General features: G+C 28.9%; 1 protein-coding gene across 1 annotated transcript; it reads right to left on the bottom strand.

Annotated features, from left to right (window-relative positions):
- Positions 1-3,244: 3,244 nt before the first annotated feature.
- LOC114192249 (magnesium transporter MRS2-2-like) lies at positions 3,245-7,707 on the bottom strand. The gene is made up of 11 exons (XM_028081907.2): positions 7,048-7,707; positions 6,903-6,932; positions 6,198-6,351; positions 5,942-6,063; positions 5,588-5,662; positions 5,137-5,361; positions 5,002-5,046; positions 4,196-4,240; positions 4,087-4,116; positions 3,887-4,006; positions 3,245-3,596 (listed from the first exon to the last, which is right to left on the bottom strand). Exons 1-11 carry the CDS (start codon positions 7,294-7,296, stop codon positions 3,510-3,512), a joined length of 1,182 nt encoding a protein of 393 aa, XP_027937708.1. The 5' UTR covers positions 7,297-7,707; the 3' UTR covers positions 3,245-3,509.
- Between the last annotated feature and the right edge of the window lie 13,190 nt (positions 7,708-20,897).

Below are 20,897 nucleotides of genomic sequence, written 5' to 3'. Positions count from 1 at the left end.
AACATCAATATAATTATCTCACGATTTTTAGAAATGTTAATGTCGTTGTAAATACCCAACACTCTGTTACCATAAAAATATTTAATTGTGACTTGGGGGTGAGTACACTTCTAATGATTTTACCACTTTACTTGCCTCTAATAGAACTATACATCAAACCTCCTACATTGACACTCATCAACAAAATAGGGTTGTTGAAAGAAAACATTGTCATCTTATTGAGACTGCAAGATCATTCTTTTTATCTACTAATGTTCCAAGTGTCTTTTGGGGGAAACTATTCTTACAACAACTCATGTTGTGAATCGGATCCCAACTTCACATAATTCTAATTAGTCTCCATTTGAAAAATTGTATGGTCATGTACCTGATGACTCTATTTGTTATGTTTTTGGATGTATCTATTTTGTTTTAAAACCACATGTTGAGCGTACTAAATTATTAACTAAGTTTACTTTGTGTGACTTTTTGGGATACGGTCTTAGTCAAAAGAGATATTGTTGTTTTGATCCAATTACTAAAAAATTGTATGTCTCAAGTCATGTTGTGTTTTTAGAACATATTTCATTCTTTTCTGTTCCACCTAGCTCACATTATTTGACTACACCCGAGTCATTAAAATTGATCCTTTTGATATTGATGACACTACACCTACTTCCATACCAACTCCAGAACCTATCTTAGCACCAATTATAGACATCGTACCAGAGGTTGTACCTTTTGATTTCCTTACTATGTCTGCTCAATCATCTCTTGAGGTTGTGGTTCCTCTGTCACATGTTTGACCTAGTCGTAATCGTAAGTCTACTCAATTATTAATTTTTGTTTATTCCTCTTATTCTGGTTCATTTGTTGCTTTTGTTGCCTCTATTCATTGTCTTCATGAACCTTCATCCTATAAAGAGATTTTTGTGATCCACTTTGGCAGAAAGCAATGGTTAAGGAACTTATTGTCCTACATCATATTCATACATGGGATCTAGTTCCATTACCACCAGGAAAACATCCTATTGGATCTTGTTGGCTATACAAAATCAGATGGCTTAGTTGAAAGGTATAAAACTAGACTTGTTGCTAAAGGATATACCCAAGAGTATAACATGAATTATGACGAAATATTTGCTTCTGTGACAAAGATGACTACTGTTCGTACCTTTATAGTTGTCGCTTCTATTTTTCAATGGAACATTTTTCAAATGAATGTGAAGAATGTCTTTTTGAATGGGGATCTACATGAGGAAGTCTACATGATTCTACTACCAGGTGTCTCTCACAAATCTGGTGAAGTTCGCAAACTTTAAAAAGCCCTATATGGTCTTAAACAAACACCTCGTGGTTGGTTTCAGAAGTTTTCTACAGTAATTATCTGTCTTGGTTTTGTTGCTAGTCATCATGATTCTACATTATTTGTCAGAAAAACCAATGCAGGACGTATTTTGTTATCCTTATATGTTGATGATATGATTATTATTGGTGATGGTTTTGGTGGAATTACATCTTTAAAAATTGCATTATCCCATTGTTTTTAAAGACTTGAGTGTATTGCATTACTTTTTGGGTATTAATTTGCTTCTTCTTCCAAAGGTTATTTTCTGTCTCAGTCCAAGTATGTTGTTGACCTATTTGAGTGTGCTTGGCTTACTGACAACAAGATTGTTGATACTCCTCTTGAAGCAAGTGTACAATATTCCTCATCGTATGATGTTCTTTTGACTAATTCTACTTTATATCGAACTACTGTTGGGAGTCTGGTTTATCTTACCGTGACTCATCCAAACATTGCACATGTTGTTCATGTTTTTAGTCAATTTGTTTCAATTCCCACAATAGTTCATTGGGTTGTTCTTTATATTCTCAGGTATCTTCGGTACACTCAATTTCAGTCTCTTTTGTTTTCTTCTACATCGTCTTTAGACTTGCGTACCTATTGTGATGTAGATTGGAATGATGATCCTAATGATAAAAAACCTACTACTGGATGTGGGTGGTGCATCTTTCTTGGTGATTCACTTATATCATGGAAGAGTAAGAAACAAAATGTTATACCTTGATCTTCTACAAAAGTTGAGTATTGCATCATGACTTTGATTACCTGTGAAATTATTTTGCTGCGTTGGTTACTTATAGATATGAGTGTCTATCTGAGATATCATATGTCATTTGAAATATTTTGTTGTTATTCATATTGCTCTCAACTCTATTTTTAGTGAGCGAACCAAGCATATTAAAATATATTATCATTTTATTTGTCATCATCTTCAACTTGACACTATATATTTACCGTTTGTTCCTTTAGCTCTACAGATTGCAAATATATTTACCAAGCCACACTCCGTTTTACGTTTTCATTTTTTTATTTGACAAACTTTCAATGTCTTTAGCCGTAGCATTGTGAGTTTGAAGAGATGTTAGCATAGATCCATGTTTTAGACTCATTTATTTTGTGACTTCTAAAGTTAGTTTTGTATATATATATATATATAACACATCTTTAACATTTTATATATATTCAATAATATACACTCTCTTTATATATATATATATATTGTTTTCTACAATAAGATTGTATATACCATAAAAAAGTGTTACGCGTTTTAAGTAATCTGAAGTTCAGAGTACTAAGTAAAATATAAATATTTTTGTATGAGTTAAACAACTTAATAAAAACTTACATTAAATAAACTCGTTTGATGAAGGCTACAAAATTATGAAAAACTAATAATTTTAAGTTTGGTAGAATGAATCATTTAATTCCAAAAGATGTATTCCTTAAACATTAACGAATTAAATAGGTTTTTTAAAATAGATTGTCTTTCACGTCTACTTTTTTTTTTTCAAGTAGGTCTAGGTATATTATCATTTACATTTATGAAATAAAATAACTAAATTATGCTAATACCAGCAATCATGTTAAGTTTATGAGATAACAGTCATTTAAAAAAATTAAATTACATACTTATATAATCATAAACCATTATATGTAAAGCTATGAATAAAATTATGCTACTTTGTATAATAATTATCTTAATAACTACGTTTAAGATATTTTCTAATTAATTGACATTATAGAAAAAGCACGAGAAAGTATTAGCATTACAATTTATTCTTTTGACCTGCTTTCTGTGTTGAACCTAGACATTGGAATTCACAAAACATTTGATGACATATCTTGTTCACACTATAGTAGTAGACAGACCCACATAAGATAATGTATATATTCAACTTAATTATGAACACCTAAAAATTATTGAAAAGGAAGAATCAACTTTGAATCTGCAGAATGTATTTACAGTCTATTATAACAATGACGGAATCCAGAGAACTAGGGACTGTAGTTGATCCAAAACCCCTCAATTTTCACATCAACTTAGGACCAGATCCTTTAACGGGTTGTTGATACTGAACCACAAGTTGAACTATATCTAATAAAATGTTGTACAACATAATTCATTAGACTATTATATGCATAAGTCAAAGTTCATTCGGCACTCCTTTTCTATCAATTATTTTCAAGATCCAATTAATCCCTTTTTGCGAGCATAAGCAGTAATCGTGACAAGCGTCAAAGCAGAAAATAATCCTGCGGTGATAACTACCTGCAAGAAGAAATACCACATTATCATCAAAGTCCAAAATTTTGCATATATATCTATACACTTTTTAAAAATAAGTTGATATCCTATAATAAACTCCACACAAGTATTTATCAAAGTATACCTGCTTGTATTTTAAGAAAAAATGTATTAGCAAGTTAAACATTTGATTTCATCTTGATTAAAACTTGCTTCTAAAAAACAAATAGTTGCATACATTAGCAAATGCCATGTATTAGCAAAAGCCATATATATTATATACATACACTCATAAACAGTAATAATTTGCATACCCATTTGAACATGTAACCATGGTTTTGGTTCCAAGTATATGGGATATTCATGCCAAATATAGCAGTTACCAAAGCGTAGAAAGATAGACACACAGTTCCAGAGCTAAGAAAGAGCTCTAGCTGCACAAGAATTGAAGACCAGTTAGCAAACTCATGAAAAAGAAAAACGACATAAGAGAATACTGATAAATGAAAGGCACCTGAATAAGCTGATTACGATGATTGTCAAGCTGCAAAATGGAAAAACTTAACATAAACTTCATGTCATTAAACAGATACCATATTTTCAATAACTTGCTAGCTACTTACTTGAATATTAATATAATCTTCAGTATCGTCAATGTACTCTCGCAGCTTTAAATGAAAAGAAAAAGGTAAATAATTAGGTTAAAGTAAAGCTATCTTGAACAGCAGATTCAGAGTTGAAGTAAACCTATACAAGTAAATAGCACAGACTTTACAGAAACCAAACAAAAATAAAAACAGTAAACTTGTTTTCAATCTCTTAACACGTTGCACAACAAATAAATTTTCAGCAAACTAGACAACATAAATTAGAGATAGAATCACAGGCATCATAATATTTAATGACAGAGGCAAATGTGGCACAGCAAAGATCCAAGTATGATCTATTTGGTCCAAAAGAAAAAACATCATAAATCACTCATTCTCAGCAAGAAGATCGAACAAATGTATATCATCTCACAAAGCTACCGTGAAGAGTTTTTAAAAAAATTGTACAAAGTTCTTCCGAAACAAGATTTTTGAATATAAACAACAAAATTCTACTTTAAAACAGGGGAGCAGATAGAAAAAGGAAGAGAGAGAAAAATGTAAAACCCCTTTGTTAAACCTTAATTTCCTAGTGTAAGAGTATCAATTTGGTCAAACTCTAACATGCTTAGTAGTCAGAACCAAAAATCTCTACCCAATAGGTCAGGCCTTGGGTTCACGATCTAATGATCGGAATACTAAATAGATCAATGAGAAACAAACTTTCCGTATGTACAAAGAAACAATCTTCCAAAATTACTTTATATCCGCTGTCATATAAAAAAATTAAGATTTACTGCTCCTATTGCACATGTTTACACATACACAATGGTGACACTTACCGTGGTTAACTTGTTCAATGTGTGATCAATTTCACTAAAATAAGCCTGAAAATTGAATAAACACCATCAATAGCAATTTTTCCTCATTAACATAATGGAACTTCTTCCAACTATTTTTGAAACAAGTAACATAACCTCTAGTAACATTTCCAGCTCTTCCACATCATTTTCATCTAAACGAACTGTTGCTAGACTTGCTCTACTGGCTCTAGATATCTTTGATCCTATGGTGGGGGAGGCAGCAAACCAATTTGCAGCACCTGAACCACTGACTGGTGATGATGAACCACCTTTTCTTGACAGGTATAGGTCAGCCATATCATCATCATCATCCAGCAATTGTTCAAGCTCGTCTCTGACCTGTACCAAATAACAAAAACTGGGGATGGAAGAAGAAAAGGGATGTGCTGTTTTCTACTTAAAACTGATAAAGCCAGTTTACAGTCACATTAAACTAATTATATTTAAGAAAAATACAATATTTACTTAAAAGAATGCAAAATATCAGCAGCAATGAGGGGAAGAGGCTACAGAATATATTTTCATAAAAGAAAACAGGCCTTTTTCATATGAAAACTTGGCTTACCTTTTGAACTCTAGCAGTCAGCCTTGTCATTGCACTCTTCAGTTTACGAACTCTGTCCAAATTACGACTGCTAATCTACAGATTACATTAATCTAAAGTTCATTAAATAAAAAAAGTTAAGAAATAAAGGAAAGAAAGGGAACTATAGCCATCCACGCTTCAAGCCAGACAACAAAATACTTCTTTAATAAAGCAGGCATAATTAGAATGAACACCTTGGAGATGACAAATATAACAAAAGGAAATTATGATATATTGAGAGGAAGAAAATTTTATACGTATAGAAAGGGTATGGACCAAGGATCCCAGATCAAAACCATAACATGAAGATAAAGAATTCAATAATATATGTACCTTGGAGGTAAGTTCATCTAATGCAGGATAAGCTGCCATCTCCAATTCTGTTGTACGTGCAGCAAGAAAACTACAAATGGCTTCTAAAGCAACCTCCAGTGCCCGAAATTCAAAGGGTGACTCTACGTTGCATAATTTAGATCACTCAGATATCGAGGACAATAGATGATGCAAATAAATAAAGATATTTATAAGAATAAGAGATGCAATCATTAAGTTTATTCATTACTTATGGTTCATCATTGATATAACATACCATCTTCTTCCGCTGCTTCAGCGTCATTTTGGCCTCCAAGATACTCTTTACCATCTCCTTGCTGTTGAAGACCGGCACTTAATCGAGGCAACCGCCTCTGCAGTTCCTCGACAACCGGGATCACATTTTCATCTGTTGGATCTCTCAGCAATACCTATACCATAATTTAGATACAATTGGGAATTCAGGATGTGGAACCAATGTCATCTCAATTGCAAGAAACAGTTATGTATTGTACAAAGGACCAAATGTTTGATACACGAATTCATAAATATAAAATTTTTTTTACTGAGAGATATTCTTGTAGGTATATTCTTGTACAAAAGTGATATATGGTATATTCTTGTACAAGAGGGTCAATATCCTGTAACTAGTTAAGCAAGGCAAAAGAAGACATCTCTTCCCATTCCTATCCATTTTATTCAATGAACTTGACAACAAAAACAAAAGTTGGTCGCCAAAATTTGATCCATTCTAGATTAGTCTGGTCATTAAATGCAAGAGTAGGATAAAATGCTAAGAGAAGCCCATCTACCATCCCCAAATCCTCATGTCTCAATTAGTTAAGGTTTTCAATTATCAGTACCCTAGAATAAAAAGTCAAAACTGGTTCCCTAAATTAATCTGCATAATGTTCTTATTTATTCTCTAATCTAGACCCTCGAGAGATGAAAGCAGACACATGAGAATTAAAAGCTCACTAACCTCTTCAGCGGTGATAATTGCTTTGATATGCTGGAAGGCAAGATCAGAACAAAAAAACAAAAAAAAAAAAAAAAAAAAATGAATAAACAGAGAGGAAATTGTAATACAAGAAAAACAAAAAAACAAAACCAAATATGTGGTGGACCTCCAAGTTAAGAACAATAGCCTTCTCACGACCGAGAATGGTGGAGGGATAAGAGAGCAAAGGATCAAGGATTCTGAGATCACGCGCATGAATCTGAACCCGATTCATGATTGCATATTTGTCAACGTCGAGCAATGAACCATGTCCAGTAGCATCAATCAGAATCCAACTCCTCGAAGACTGTGTCTTCTTCTTTACAACTGTCATTGCCCCTGGGTCTGCAGGGACGACACTCCCATCCCCAGCCATCCCTTTGCTCTTTCCCACTCCAAATTCCAAATCACATGCTCCAATACCAAACTCAATTCAAAATTCAATTCAACTCCAAACTCAATCTCGATTCAATTCATCACACAGCTAGCTATTTTCCTCACACCCCTCTTGCACATTTCATCAACAGGCCAATTGAGTAGCCGAGGTCCTCCTCAAAATATATTTGTTTCTAACACCACTTTGAGGAATTAGATTCCCACAAGGAACAAAGATAGGATATCACAGAAAACAGAAAGAAACTTTTCGCTTCTTATTTTTTCCTTTTCCTGGAGAAGGGAAAACCGACAAACTAAGGTTGTAGCTTAATTTGTGTCTCTCTTTAATGCTGTGAGGTTCATAGAGGGAGGCGCTGCTAGGCATGAGATGCTGAGGGTGAAGAAATAACTCAAATAAACATGAAATTGAATTGAAGTGCTTTAAAATATGAACTTAGTTTATATAGAATGAGATTCAGCTCAGGCTAGTTATGGTGAGGTCCACCGAGTCACCCAATGAGATGTCGCCGTTGAAATAGAACAAGGGTAATGTGGGAAATAAGGGTTAGGGTTAGTGTGTGGTTCGGTGGTGCTTGGCTGACCCACCTGACACACTGTACGGCGGATCCTTATTCTGGCTTCAGTGTGTTCTGTTTTTGTTTGGCAAATTGGTTTCTATTGTATTATTAATTATCAACAACAAATTAGTCAACAAAATAGTTAACTGTAACTTCACTCTCAGAATCGTTATCTTTTTTCCCGCTTTTACTGTATTAAAAAACTTTGAATTATGCGTACTAAATCATTTCATTAGAAACACCTTTGAATAAGTTTCAATTAGATGACATTTTATAAAATTATTTATAAGTATATCATTAAAGAGAAATACTCTCAAGTCTAATTGAAAGATCATCTATCTAAGTTTTATCTTGCTCATTTGTATTTTATATTTGTATAAAAAGTATCTATATTTGTTCACCTCCTAGCAGATATTACACATCAAAAAGTGATCCATCAACTCATTTTAACATCAAAAGTATGAATGATATAATCATGCTATTTGTGAAAAAAAATAATAAAAACTAATATATTTTTTAAAATTTATTAGAACCAAATAATTAAATATTGTAAATATTATATACAATTTATTACTATTTTTATTTTTCAAATATGTTCAGCTTGTTAATACACTTTTATTTAATAAATTGTTTTTTTTTCTTCCTTGATATTAAATTAAAGTTGATTGTTTTTTTCATTTATCTTTATTTTTTTGTCTAGTTGACTGTTTATAATTATTTCTAATGTAGAAGGTAATTCTTTCTTAGATGCTTTAGTTTATTTTACCCTGTTACTACATCCCCATGAAGCTAGTTGAATATATGATTCAAAGCGAGTATTTTATTGATGTTAAAAGTAAGTAATCTTATAGAAGGAATCGCGTTGTCTTGTTTTATTCACAAAATAATTGAAACTTTTGTTTCTTTCATTATTAATATAAAATCCTTTTTTTTCTTAGTTAGAATACATATTTTTGTAAAAACGCTCTCATTTATAGATTTGAACATGTAATACCTGTGGGATAGGAAAGAGAAAGTTAAAAAGGGAGGGGGAAATTTCTTTTGACGTGCAGATATGTAAAGGGGTTATAGAATATAACTGTGGAAGTTAATCTTATCTTATAAGATAAAAGCTGAAGTATAAGAGAATGACTTGACTAAGAAACTGATCTGCAGCAGTGAAAATAAACAAGAGAATTAGTTACAGCTTATCACATACTACAACATCCACTCCTATAAATACTAGTATTCTGCACTTGTGAACATCACAAACCAAAATGAATAGTGAGTCACTTTTGAAGTTACTCTCAGGAAGCTATCAAAATTCTTGAAGAAGAAAAAAAGGAGAAAAAAAAATAATAAATTGTGTATTTCTTTTTTATATACTACTATGCTGTGTGGGATGTCCCTAATCCCATATTTCTTTCCACTTATTATTTTTATGTTGTTTCATTGTGCGAGATGTGTCTAACTCGATTTTTTAATTTATTCTATTTCTAAATATATATGTATGTAAATATATTATATTATTATAAATAATAATAATATATGTATTAACTTACCGTATATAATTATTATTTATTTTGTTTTATAATATAATTTTAAAACTAAATTATCAATTTTGTGTAAAAAAGTTATCATTATATTCTTTCAGTTTAAATTAATTTTAATTGGAAGTTCTTTCTTGAACATTTAAATGAGTAAGTTTTATTTAAGATGAGATATTCTTGATTTATTAACCATAGCAAAATTTATTTATCCGGACTAACTATTAAAAAAGTAATTCCAGTATAAGTACAAAAATCACATAAACATTATACTAATCATTATATTATTTATATTGTTTTAAACGGCTTAAAATTTTAAATCAATGTCCTTCCTACTTACAAAAATTTCGTTTTAATTTTAAACCAATTCTAACTTTAAATTCAAAATGTTTAATAAAAAATTGTGAATTTTAATAAGAATATTAGTATAACATTTATATAAAAATTAAGGTATAATTATTGATTTAGTTCTCTAATTTTTTTAGTTTAATTTATTTTGGTCCCTTATTATTTATTGGTTCAATTTAGTCTTCTAATTATTTTAATTTGATCCTCTCCGCTAGGTTGAAGTTAACACAGTGTCCGTACGTGACATGTGTCAAGTCATGAAAAATTCAAATTTATTTATTTATTTTTTTTAAAATATATAAACGGTCACATGTCAAATTATAGTCATGTCACGTGGCAGGTTATAATCGTGTCACTGTCACGTGTAGGGATGGCAACGGGTCGGGTCGAGCATGGATAGTGCCTACCCGCAACCCGACCCGCAAAAAAAAAATTCGCCTGTTACTCGTCCGTTTACCCGCCGGGTATCCGCTTAAAAAATACTCGCGGATATTTTTAAAATCCGCGGGTACCCGTGGATACCCGATACCTGCAAATATTTAAAAAAAATATGTATTTTATAAAATTTTTAATATAAAATTATAAAAATAAAATATAAATTAAATTAAATTATAATTATAATTATAATTATAATTATAATTATAATTATAATTAAATTTTACATAATAAAATATATTGTTACTTCTAATTTTAATTAAATTTAACTTAATAAAATATAAATTAAATTTTAATTTTAATTTTTTGCGGGTAACGGGTATTCGCGGGTACGGATAGTATGATACCCGTACCCAACCCGTTTATAAGCGGGTATTAAAATACCCGCTACCCGTGGGTAATAAATACCTACGGGTAGTAACTATCCATCGCGGATTTTATCCGCGGATATCCGCGGGCACGAGTATTTTTGTCATCCCTAGTCATGTGACAGACAGATTACAGTCGTGCCACATGATAATGGTAATAGTTGGTTTCAATTTAATATTATTTGAATTTTTGATTCAATTTAGTCTCTTTGTTCTTTAAAACGCTCAAATTTGGTCATTTCTTATTTAAGAACAATTTAGTAATTAAGCTTAATCACAACTTATCTATATATGTTAAAATAATTTTGTAAAATTTATACATCAATAAAATAATTTGAATATTTAGGTGTAGTGATTTAATGTATAAATTCAAAAAAAAAAATATTTTAGCATGTATATATAAGTTGTAATTAAGTTTATTTACTAATATAGTTTTAAATTGGAGAACACAAAATTGGATTGTTTAAAAAATATGGGGACTAAATTGATCAAAAAATTTAAATAGATGACTAAATTGAAAGTAATTACTATTACTGTCACGTGGCACAATTGTGATTCGACACATGACGGTTTATATATTTTAAAAAGATTAAAAAATAATTAAAAATTTCACAAATTGACACGTGACATGTATGAACACGGTGTTAACTTCAACTTAACGAAGATTATCAAATTGACCTTTTTAAATAATTGGGGACTAAATTGAACCAGCAAATAATGAGGGGACCAAAATGAACTAACAAAAAAAAATAGAGAACTAAATCAGTAATTATACAAAAATATTAAATTTAGTATCAATCTGGATAGAGACATAATTGCTCAATTTAAAAAAAAATGACTAAATTGAACAAAAATAACAAATATCATGACCACATTGAATATAAAAAATTGACCTTAATACGTGACATGATATTAGTTTGACACGTAAACATTTTTTTAAAGTAAAATAAAATTAAAAAAAATAAAAAAAAAAACCACGCACGTGACAGTCAATATTTATCATCCATTAACTATTTTAACGGTGTTAAAAAAATGACGAAAATGTAACAATAAATTGACAAATCTTAGAACCAAATTGAATAAAAAAAATATTAAAAATAAATTGAACATTAGAAAAGCAAATCGGTATTTAAGTCTATAAATTTATACTTTTTTTTAACTTGTATTATTTTCATATAATAAAAGTTAAAAGCAATACATAAAAACAGATGACAAAGTAGGTCCCGACCATTCAATTTTCTTCCTACTTTTTCAATTGACAGTCATGTTTAAGTGAGGCTAATTGAGAGCGAGAGAGAGCGCAAATCCTGCATATGTTTTTCTAAATTTTGTTTCCTTTTTTGAATTAAATATATGCGAATCCCATTAATTTAATCATAATAATTGATAATTAGATAGAATTGAAATTCAATTTTGATTTTAGACCATACTCATGCTTAACAAAAGATCCATACTCTCTTTGCGGTAATTAAAAAAAAAAAAAGGGTATCCTTGAAATATCTTAATACTGCAAAACCATCCTGTAATCAACAATAATCATTTTCACACTTTTTTTATGCTTCATGAATCATGATTCCTTATCAAATGATGAATAGAAGGCTGAAGTAGCACCATATATAATCCTATATACTTAGTGAAACATTGTCATATAAATTAAAACTTCAAGCAATGAACAAAGTAGTTCAGAGAATATTTTTGTTTGCTAACAAAACCAACACAACGGTCAAACATTCATAAAATAAACTAAAAGATCACAGATTTGAGAGAGACTAAAATTACACTTACTCCAAATTGAATGGAAAAGTGTTTCAATGAAGTTGGAGGAAAAGAGAAAATACAACATACAAAGGCATGCAAATTTTTTAGAATGATAACAAAATTAACTTACTTAAAATTAGTTAATTAATTAATTAAAATAAATTTCAGATAGAAAAAATTGACAAATTAACTTATATATAAATTAATTTTAATTTATAAAAAAAGCTATTTTTCATTTTTAACTCATTTTAAACAAAATTAGATAAAAAAATTTCAAATATATATTAAGAATATAACATTAAAGATAAACAAAATAAAATGACATTTTCCATTTACATAGATATATAACTTCATTTTATATGTCAAAGTGAGAATTATTTTTTTTTTTTTAGAAAACTCTTTTCTTCTCTATAAACTTAGATTTCCCCAAAAATTCCCCTTTCTCTCCCAAAATTTTGAATCAACTTCCATAATTTTTGAGGAATCAACATTATTGGAGTAATCTATGCGGCCCTATTAAAACCTTTAGTCAATCTTCCTCTGTCGATTTCTTTTCATGGTGAGTTGGAAAATTCTACCCATTCTTTAAGAACAATCCGTTTTTCCCTTGCATGCAAGCCCATATTCAATTTCACGTCGTCACCTCTTTCGTTTTTAATAAATCCTTTATGTTTATGATCTTTATAAATTTGCCTTGATCCTTGATCAGGCCTTTGATTTTGTAGTTAATGATTTTCACGTGTGACGCTATTTAGGTGAAGAGGCCAGACTTAGGTCAACTTTAACAGGTAAGGGAAGCTAGTTTCATTCTTTTATAATCTATTGTTTTATATTTGGAAAGAAATTAATTGATGGAATGATTGTTTTGATTGAAAGTTGTTGCAAAGAAATGAGAATTTCTTAAAGAGAAGTATAAGTTTAATGCATAATATCTGTAGTGGTGATTTGCAAGTTAAGAATTTGCGAGAGGAAGGAATTTTTGGGTTTGTACTATGAAGTTTCTAAGTGGGGTGAAACTACCCATTGTGAAATTGGTATGAAAGTACTCATGGAAGAGTTAGATGAGTAGAAACTTTATTAATTGAATGTGATTTTTGTAATTGCATGACTAAGTGATTCTTTTAGGTTTGGTTATTTGAGTGCCTCTTATGCAGTGAGGTAATTACACTTATGATTCTATTGTTATATGAAAGGTAAAGCTTAAAGAGAGTAGAAACATAGAAAAATCTGAATATAAAGATATGAATTATTACGGAATATGAAGTTTATTGAGGTATCTATTATTATTGAGAAATTTATAAATTTATTTTGGCATTGTTTAATTTGGGTTACATGGTTAGAATCCGTGATTTTTAAATTTTGTTTGATTGATGAGTTAATTAGGAACATGGATACATATGTTATCTTCTCTGGTAATCGATTACATGTTGAGTGTAATTAATTACAAGCGCGGGCTTTTCAAAAAATTTCTAGAATTTTAAGATTTTATGTAACCTATAATGATCCTTTCATACCTCGATTTGTAATGATGATTGGATTGAGTTGTCTTTGTTTGAGAAATTTTGGTATTTTGGTTGTGATATAGTAGTTTAAATTAGTTATTTCCAATTGGGGACTAATCTAGGGTTAGTCTAAGTGTATTGAAGGAGATTTGTTATGAGACTAACCTGACTCTACCACATAGAGGAAGATAACTAGGTGGTGAGAGGTGAAGGAGGGTTCACTTGACAGGCAATATGATATGAAAGATAATCATACTGATGGAGCTAGTGAGGTTAACCCTGTCATGACTGGATGGGATACGTGAGTTCCATTTGATAACAAGTTGTAGAAAAGAATGAGATGGTGATAAGTATGACAGGTGCAGAGTCTCATGAGTCCATTCAATACAGTAGTCTTATGAAAACAGAGTCTATATTTATTTTGTTATTGATTCGCTTTGGAATGATGTTTGTTCATATGGACTGATACCTGATATTTGAATTGATGAATGTGAACTAATTGCATTTTTTTTTTATTCATGTAATGAAATTCATTGTTGAATAAGTTATTGGAATTAAGTAATGAAGTTGTATAAATGGGAAAATAAAGAAAGACTAAGTTAAGGATTGATTTCTAGCAAAGATTTGTTTTGATAATATTTATTATAAGTTATTACTATTTTAATATTAAGCATATTCTTTTAAATGCATTATGTGAGTTTTTATGTTGGTCTCTTAAAAAAATAATCACTGAGTGAGGGTGTAGTAATATACGGAGAAACAATATAAGATGATTCAAAAGCTTATTTTTATTCAAATATACTTCAATATTATTCATAATTAGTTTGATATATTGCTATTTTTTCTATATTATTGCTCTCTTTTTTTATGCATTAGTTTACCCTTGTATTTGTGTGTCTTTTGTTTTCTTTCTAATGCGATGATTATATATTTTTATATTCGAGAGTAGTGTTAGGAGGTGAGGATGACAGTAGCACAAGAGCTGGGATGAGAAGCTGAAGGATTAGTGTAAGAGTATCTTAGATAATCCGTTTAACAAAAATAAAATGTATTAAGTTCATAACTTATGTTTTGAAGTACTTTTAAGTTCATTTTGAATGTGTTTTGAAGTAAATAAGTTCATTTTTAGTTATTAATACCACAAAAAATTTATAATTATTAAGTACTTAATAAATATATATTAAAAGAAATTTGAATTGTTATTTATACAAAGTATTTCTTTAATTGTACTATGAGTTTGTAATCACAAAAAAGTACGAAGAATTTTGAGATTTTTATTTTATTTTTTGGCTTCCTTATTTTTTTTAATTAGAAAATTTCTTAAAAGCACTTCTAACACGCATATGAAATTCAAGAAATTTTCTTTCTGATCATTATTAAATATTTTATATTAAAGTTAGAGTTGTTAAAATGGGTTGAAACTCGCGAATCAACCCGGTCCATCACGGGTTCAAGCTGGATTGGATTGAAAACTTTTTACAAATTTTAATACAGGTTGATTTTTGACCTGACCCACTTAGAACCCGGTTCACCCGGATTGAACTCGTGATGAGCCGGGTTGGCTCACCAATCCGTAAATAAAAGTTCATACTGGTATTTTTTTTATTAAGTTGGGTTTTGCAGTTGGGTCAGGTTAGGTTTTTATTTTTAGCTAACACATTGATACTTTGTAATTTTGTGATTTTGATTTGTATTTGGAGTTTAACATCTTTTGAAATGTATTTTTGGATTGTATTGAAGTTTATTTAGATTTAATCAAAATTATAATTTAGTTTTGACTGAAAAAAATGTATTTGTTTTAATTAAGTGAGTCAATGAGTCAATCCGTTTAACCCACCAATCTATGGTGGGCCAGACCGAATTTGATTTTTTTTGGCTCACTAATAAGTGAGTCGGGTTGGGTTGGCTCACTGAGTAACCAACCCGTAATAGGTCGAGCCGAGTCAGACCAAATTATCCATTTTAACATTTTAACAAAAAAAAATATTATTATTATAATAGAAAATAAAAATAACACCACAGTCACTAAAATTGACTAAATATAATTTACATCGAACTAAGTTTGCGTATTAACGTCATTACAATCTTTTATGATTTGACGTTTAGTTAGGAGTCTCATTAAACAAGTGAGAGGATAACTTTATCTAATATTAAAGCTAACATTAGCTAGTTTAAACAATATACACTTAGTTTAAGAAAACCTACCAATCCGAACATACTTATATATCAATGATCTTACATAACATGTTGATACATGTAAGCATAACAACCTTTTTAGTCCAAAATAATTTTAGAACATTTTTTTTAACAAAATGTCCTCATAATCCAATTAGGATATTTAATAAGGTTCAACAACAGCAAATTTTTATAATGCTCTGTATAACAAAACGAGAGATTAAGTGATAAGCTTATAGAAGAATGGTGCATGACCAAAAAAGAAGGCATAAACAAATATTATTCTTTTTAAAGGAACAAATAATAGTAAGAGACGTCGATAATGTAGTATCAACTCTAAAATTTTAGATTAAAGTATTATAACCATACAACAATTAGTAACATACTAATATAATATACTATGAGATTACCCCTTTTTCAAGTTTTCTCCACCAAATAGAATATAAGTGGACTATTCCTTTCAACTCCTGTCAAGTTTTTCCAACCTTCATACCTTTATATTAAAACTTTGACCCCACAACTTCTTATTCTCATTCTACAGTCATCCTTTGTTATTAAACAACTAATTTGTTTTTCATCAAGCACCTTTTGGTTTGTAGACTTTTTCCCAACTAATACAATGTATTTTAATAATTTTGCATATAAAGAAATAATGGTACTTTACCAATCATTTTTTACTTTAATTTTAAAATAGATATTTAATTTTGTTATTCTTTTATATTTTAAATAAACAGCACTAACTTATAATCTATAACAATAATAAAGGGATTCTTCTTTTTGTGTCTACATTTCATAATATCTGTTTTATCCTTAGTTATTTAAAAATTAATTATTTTATAAATAATTTACTTTTAATCATTTTTCTACAAATCTCTTTTGTCTTAAATCATTATTTAAATTTTCTTTTTACATCTCTTATTTTTTTTTAATTTTATATTTAACAACTATTTTAAAAATTATATATTTATTATTGATCTTAACTTAAATTTTTTAAAAATTAAAAAATGCAAATATACAGGCGCGACAACGCCTGCTAGTTATTTTTTAATAGGCACAACTTCACTTATATTATATTACTTAAAAAGATCATATATCAACCAAAATTAAATAAATTCATAAAAAAATGTTATTCAATACATAAATTTTAAAAATCTAGAAAAAAATTGAATAACTTGACTATTATTCGTTTACAATATTATAGTTATATAGTCCCCAAACTACAAATTATCTCACAAAAATTATAAAAGTTATATTTTTAAGAAAATATCATTTTTAATATAAAAATTAAAATCAGAATGTATTATTAAATTTATTAACTTATTAATATTTATTTATATGTGACTTTAATAGTATAAATAAAAATCTCAACTAATAATACAATTATTAATTTACTAAAACATTAAAATAAGTGATTAATAAATACTTATTTGAAGATTAGTGTATGATATTTATTTTTTGATAATATAATGAGTTTGTTATAAATCTATCGCGTTAAATATTAACTTTGTAACATCCTTAAATATATTCGAATACTTAGCATACATACATACATATATATATATATATATATATATATATATATATATATATATATATATATATATATATATATAATATCCAACTTTATCAATTAGGATCTTTATAAAAATAAAATAATAGTAGTTTAAAGTTTGATAAAAGATGAAGTCTTCCTTAAATACATTGTGCTTTCTATTTAACTAGGACTACTTAGTCTTCAAAGTCTTGTCTCAACTCAAGAGTTACTAGTCATGTCTGCACCTACTTTTGTTGATGTATAATCATACGATCATCGCATAGAAAAGTAAACAAACAACACACCAACAAAAAAAATACTAGGGTAAGCTAATACATTTAAAGAAAAGTAATGAAAAGATAATTTATAAATAAAAAATGGATATAAAATGTATAGGTCCATCATTCATGAAATCAACAATTCTTCCTCATTTTTTCTTATATCTACTTCTCAATTACTCTTTCAGTGGACATTCTCTTTATTGTCTAATATAAAGATTCACAATCATTCAACATGTACTATCAAACGTCAAACCACACTACTCTATCCAAACATCTCGGTTAACAAAAAATTAGCCATGAATTAAACATCTATTAGTCCAATGCTACTCAAATAACAAGAATAATTCTAGACTCTGCTTCCGGAAGACTAGTGCATTGAATGGACTCGTGAAACCCTGTATTTGTCATGCTTGCTACCAAATCCTCCAACTAATGTTACATCACTTAGGACCAATGTTCCCAAACCAAGCTATTTTTCATAAACTCCACTAGCTCCCTAAGTACGATCATTTTTCATATCATACCGTTTTTCAGTTGTGGAGCATCCTTCGACTCACACCACCTAGATATCACACTCTATGTGAATGAGATACTAAATGAGTCAAGATAGTCTCACTCTCGAAATCCTCTTTTAATATACTTTGACATATTAAACAGTAGTATTTTCCTTCAAAATAGCCACTGAGCATCAAACTTATCATTCTAAGCTAAACGAAACATAAACAATTTAAACAAACAAAAAATAATTTCTACCAAAATATCATACTCTCAAATTTACTCCTTTCAACAATTTCAACCTCACATTTATATCACAATGGTTCATAAATAAACACAAAACCCATAACAGCGTAACATACGAGTTCTTTTCGACTCATGTCAATGTGAGTTCCTAAAACAGGCCACTCTATATAGCTTTTTTCTTTTTGAATTTCTCTCTATCTACACATGCAACAGGATCCAAACATATTAAGGCGTGATTCTAAAATTGCAAATACACAGAAAACATAATGTAACTGAAATAAGGCTACATGAAAAAAAAATATATTCCTTCATGATAAAAATTTAACTTACTTTATTTCAAAATTCAATCGGTTTAAAATAATCATTAACCCTTTAATTACTTAGTAGTTCTATCAATTTCTTAAATGGATAAACATGGAAGGAAAAATTGAGAGATGAAGATCGAGGAATGAGGATTTTGGTGAGAATATGGCTGGAAAAAAAAGTAGGCGCAACCTTCTTTTTTTTTTTTCACGTTTCTCTTCCTTATAACGCTTTTAAAAAAGAAGATGCTATTTTATTATATCCATATTTTATTCTTTTATTATCATTTTCTCTCATTTGTTAGGCATATTACAAACTTCGTTTATGATATTATGATTGTCACTAATTGATATTTTTTTATTTTGGAATGAACCCAGTTTTTGTTACATGAATCATCTCATAATATATGAACGTTATTTAAGAAAGAAAAAAACTTTAATAAAGATGACATTTAACAAGATCTTAAGAAACACGAATGCCACTTTTCTACACTTATATTATTCAATTTGTTTAAAATTGAATATTTTAAACTTTTAATTTTTTTTTTTGTAAGCTTTAGTTAATACATTGCCTTGAACATAAAATAAAGTGATAGAAGTTCTAGTGAAGACGCAAAACACACAATGTTGTTAGCTCAATTAAATATTTATTAGAATTTTTATGATTTTTTTGTGAATTTTGCTGTTTTTTATTTTCTTTGTGGCAAATGAGGACAAGGACGTGTTTAATTAGATTTTAGATGATATTAGTGTATTTTTTAAAAAAATTATAAAAGAATTTTATTCTTTTAATATAGAATGTATGAATTATGAGAAGTTAATTGGGTTGGATGGTGTGTCATCAACTAAAACTTCAATTCTTTAGAAACTTCAATTCTTTAGAAGTTATTGTATGGTCGTTTGCCTGTTTTGGAGGTTCATAAAAAAAAGTGTAGAGGTTTTATGCTCTATGTGTCATTCGTGTGAAAATAATGTTAAATCTTTTTATCATTTGTTCTTTTGTTGTTTTAATAATATGCAGTTATGAGAATAATTGAAGGGGATTTTTCAAAAGTTGTAGTTTTCCTCTTCGAATTTTATTGTTCAATTTATGAGGTCTCATTTGTTGCATTTTGTTTAAATTGATTAAAGTAACTTTTTATTTAGAAATTATATTAGATTTCAAGTTTCAATTACTTTTATTTTACTGTTTTTCAAAATAAAGGAACTGGTGTGTATGGTTGGAAATAAATCTAATAAGCATATGAATAATACTGACCTTGATTTTTTTGTGGAAAATTTTTTCAATATTCAAAGTAGGAAGATAGGGTGGCTTCATTTAGTGACGTTATATGGCAAGTTCCATTTACTAATTGGATTGAGATGAATACTAATGGTACAAGTAAGAGTTATCCTGACTTAGTCACATGTGTTCGTATTTTTAAAGAAAGTCATGATGAATATACCGATAATTGTTTAACTTTTTTAGGAGTACAACCTTTTATTTGTGCTAAATTTATGGGATCATTTATGCATTGGAGTACACTTTGAGGGAGGACTTTCAGAGTAATTCTACTTTAGTTTATCATGGTTCCTTAGATCAGTGAATGACTTCTTGGAGTCTTTGAGAGAGATGACATCAGTATTTACACTTTCGTAAGTTTAGAATTTTTCACGAGATAAACCATTGTGATGACAAATAAGTGGTTTAATGTTTACCTGCATGTCTTGATTTAATTTTTTTTCAAAATATATAATTTGCCTATGTTTCATGTAGTGTAATTTTTTATATCATCAGTTTAATGTGATCTCCATGTTTTATGTTCCTTTATTTTTCTTTTCTTTTTTATTTTAATGATGTTTGATGTAACAATATAAATAATTGATGAACTTTGAAATGTCGGCATTCAAATTTATAATAATGTCTATTATTTGAAAAGATTAGAAAATATATTATTTTATTTTATTAAAAATAGATGATTTTCCATAATATTGTCATTTAATTTTATTTAAGAAGAGATGAGTGTACATTTTCTATATATTTTTTATTGTGATATTATTTATTTTAAATATAT

The sequence above is a fragment of the Vigna unguiculata genome, chromosome 7 (assembly GCF_037176805.1).
Source record: "Vigna unguiculata cultivar grain cowpea cultivar isolate G323 ecotype 2 chromosome 7, ASM3717680v1, whole genome shotgun sequence".
In the NCBI taxonomy this organism is placed as follows: Eukaryota; Viridiplantae; Streptophyta; class Magnoliopsida; order Fabales; family Fabaceae; genus Vigna; species Vigna unguiculata.
Note: the sequence above shows the minus strand (reverse complement) of the source record. Positions and strands in the feature narration are given on the sequence as shown.

What these genes read in the sequence shown, in the direction of transcription:
- LOC114192249 (XM_028081907.2), bottom strand. Translation starts at nt 7,296, where the DNA reads ATGGCTGGGGATGGGAGTGTCGTCCCTGCAGACCCAGGGGCAATGACA. An exon ending in TGACTGCTAGAGTTCAAAAG is followed by an intron (nt 5,362 to 5,587) that starts GTAAGCCAAGTT and finishes TATTTGGTACAG; the next exon opens with GTCAGAGACGAGCTTGAACA. An exon ending in CATTGAACAAGTTAACCACG is followed by an intron (nt 4,241 to 5,001) that starts GTAAGTGTCACC and finishes TTTCATTTAAAG; the next exon opens with CTGCGAGAGTACATTGACGA.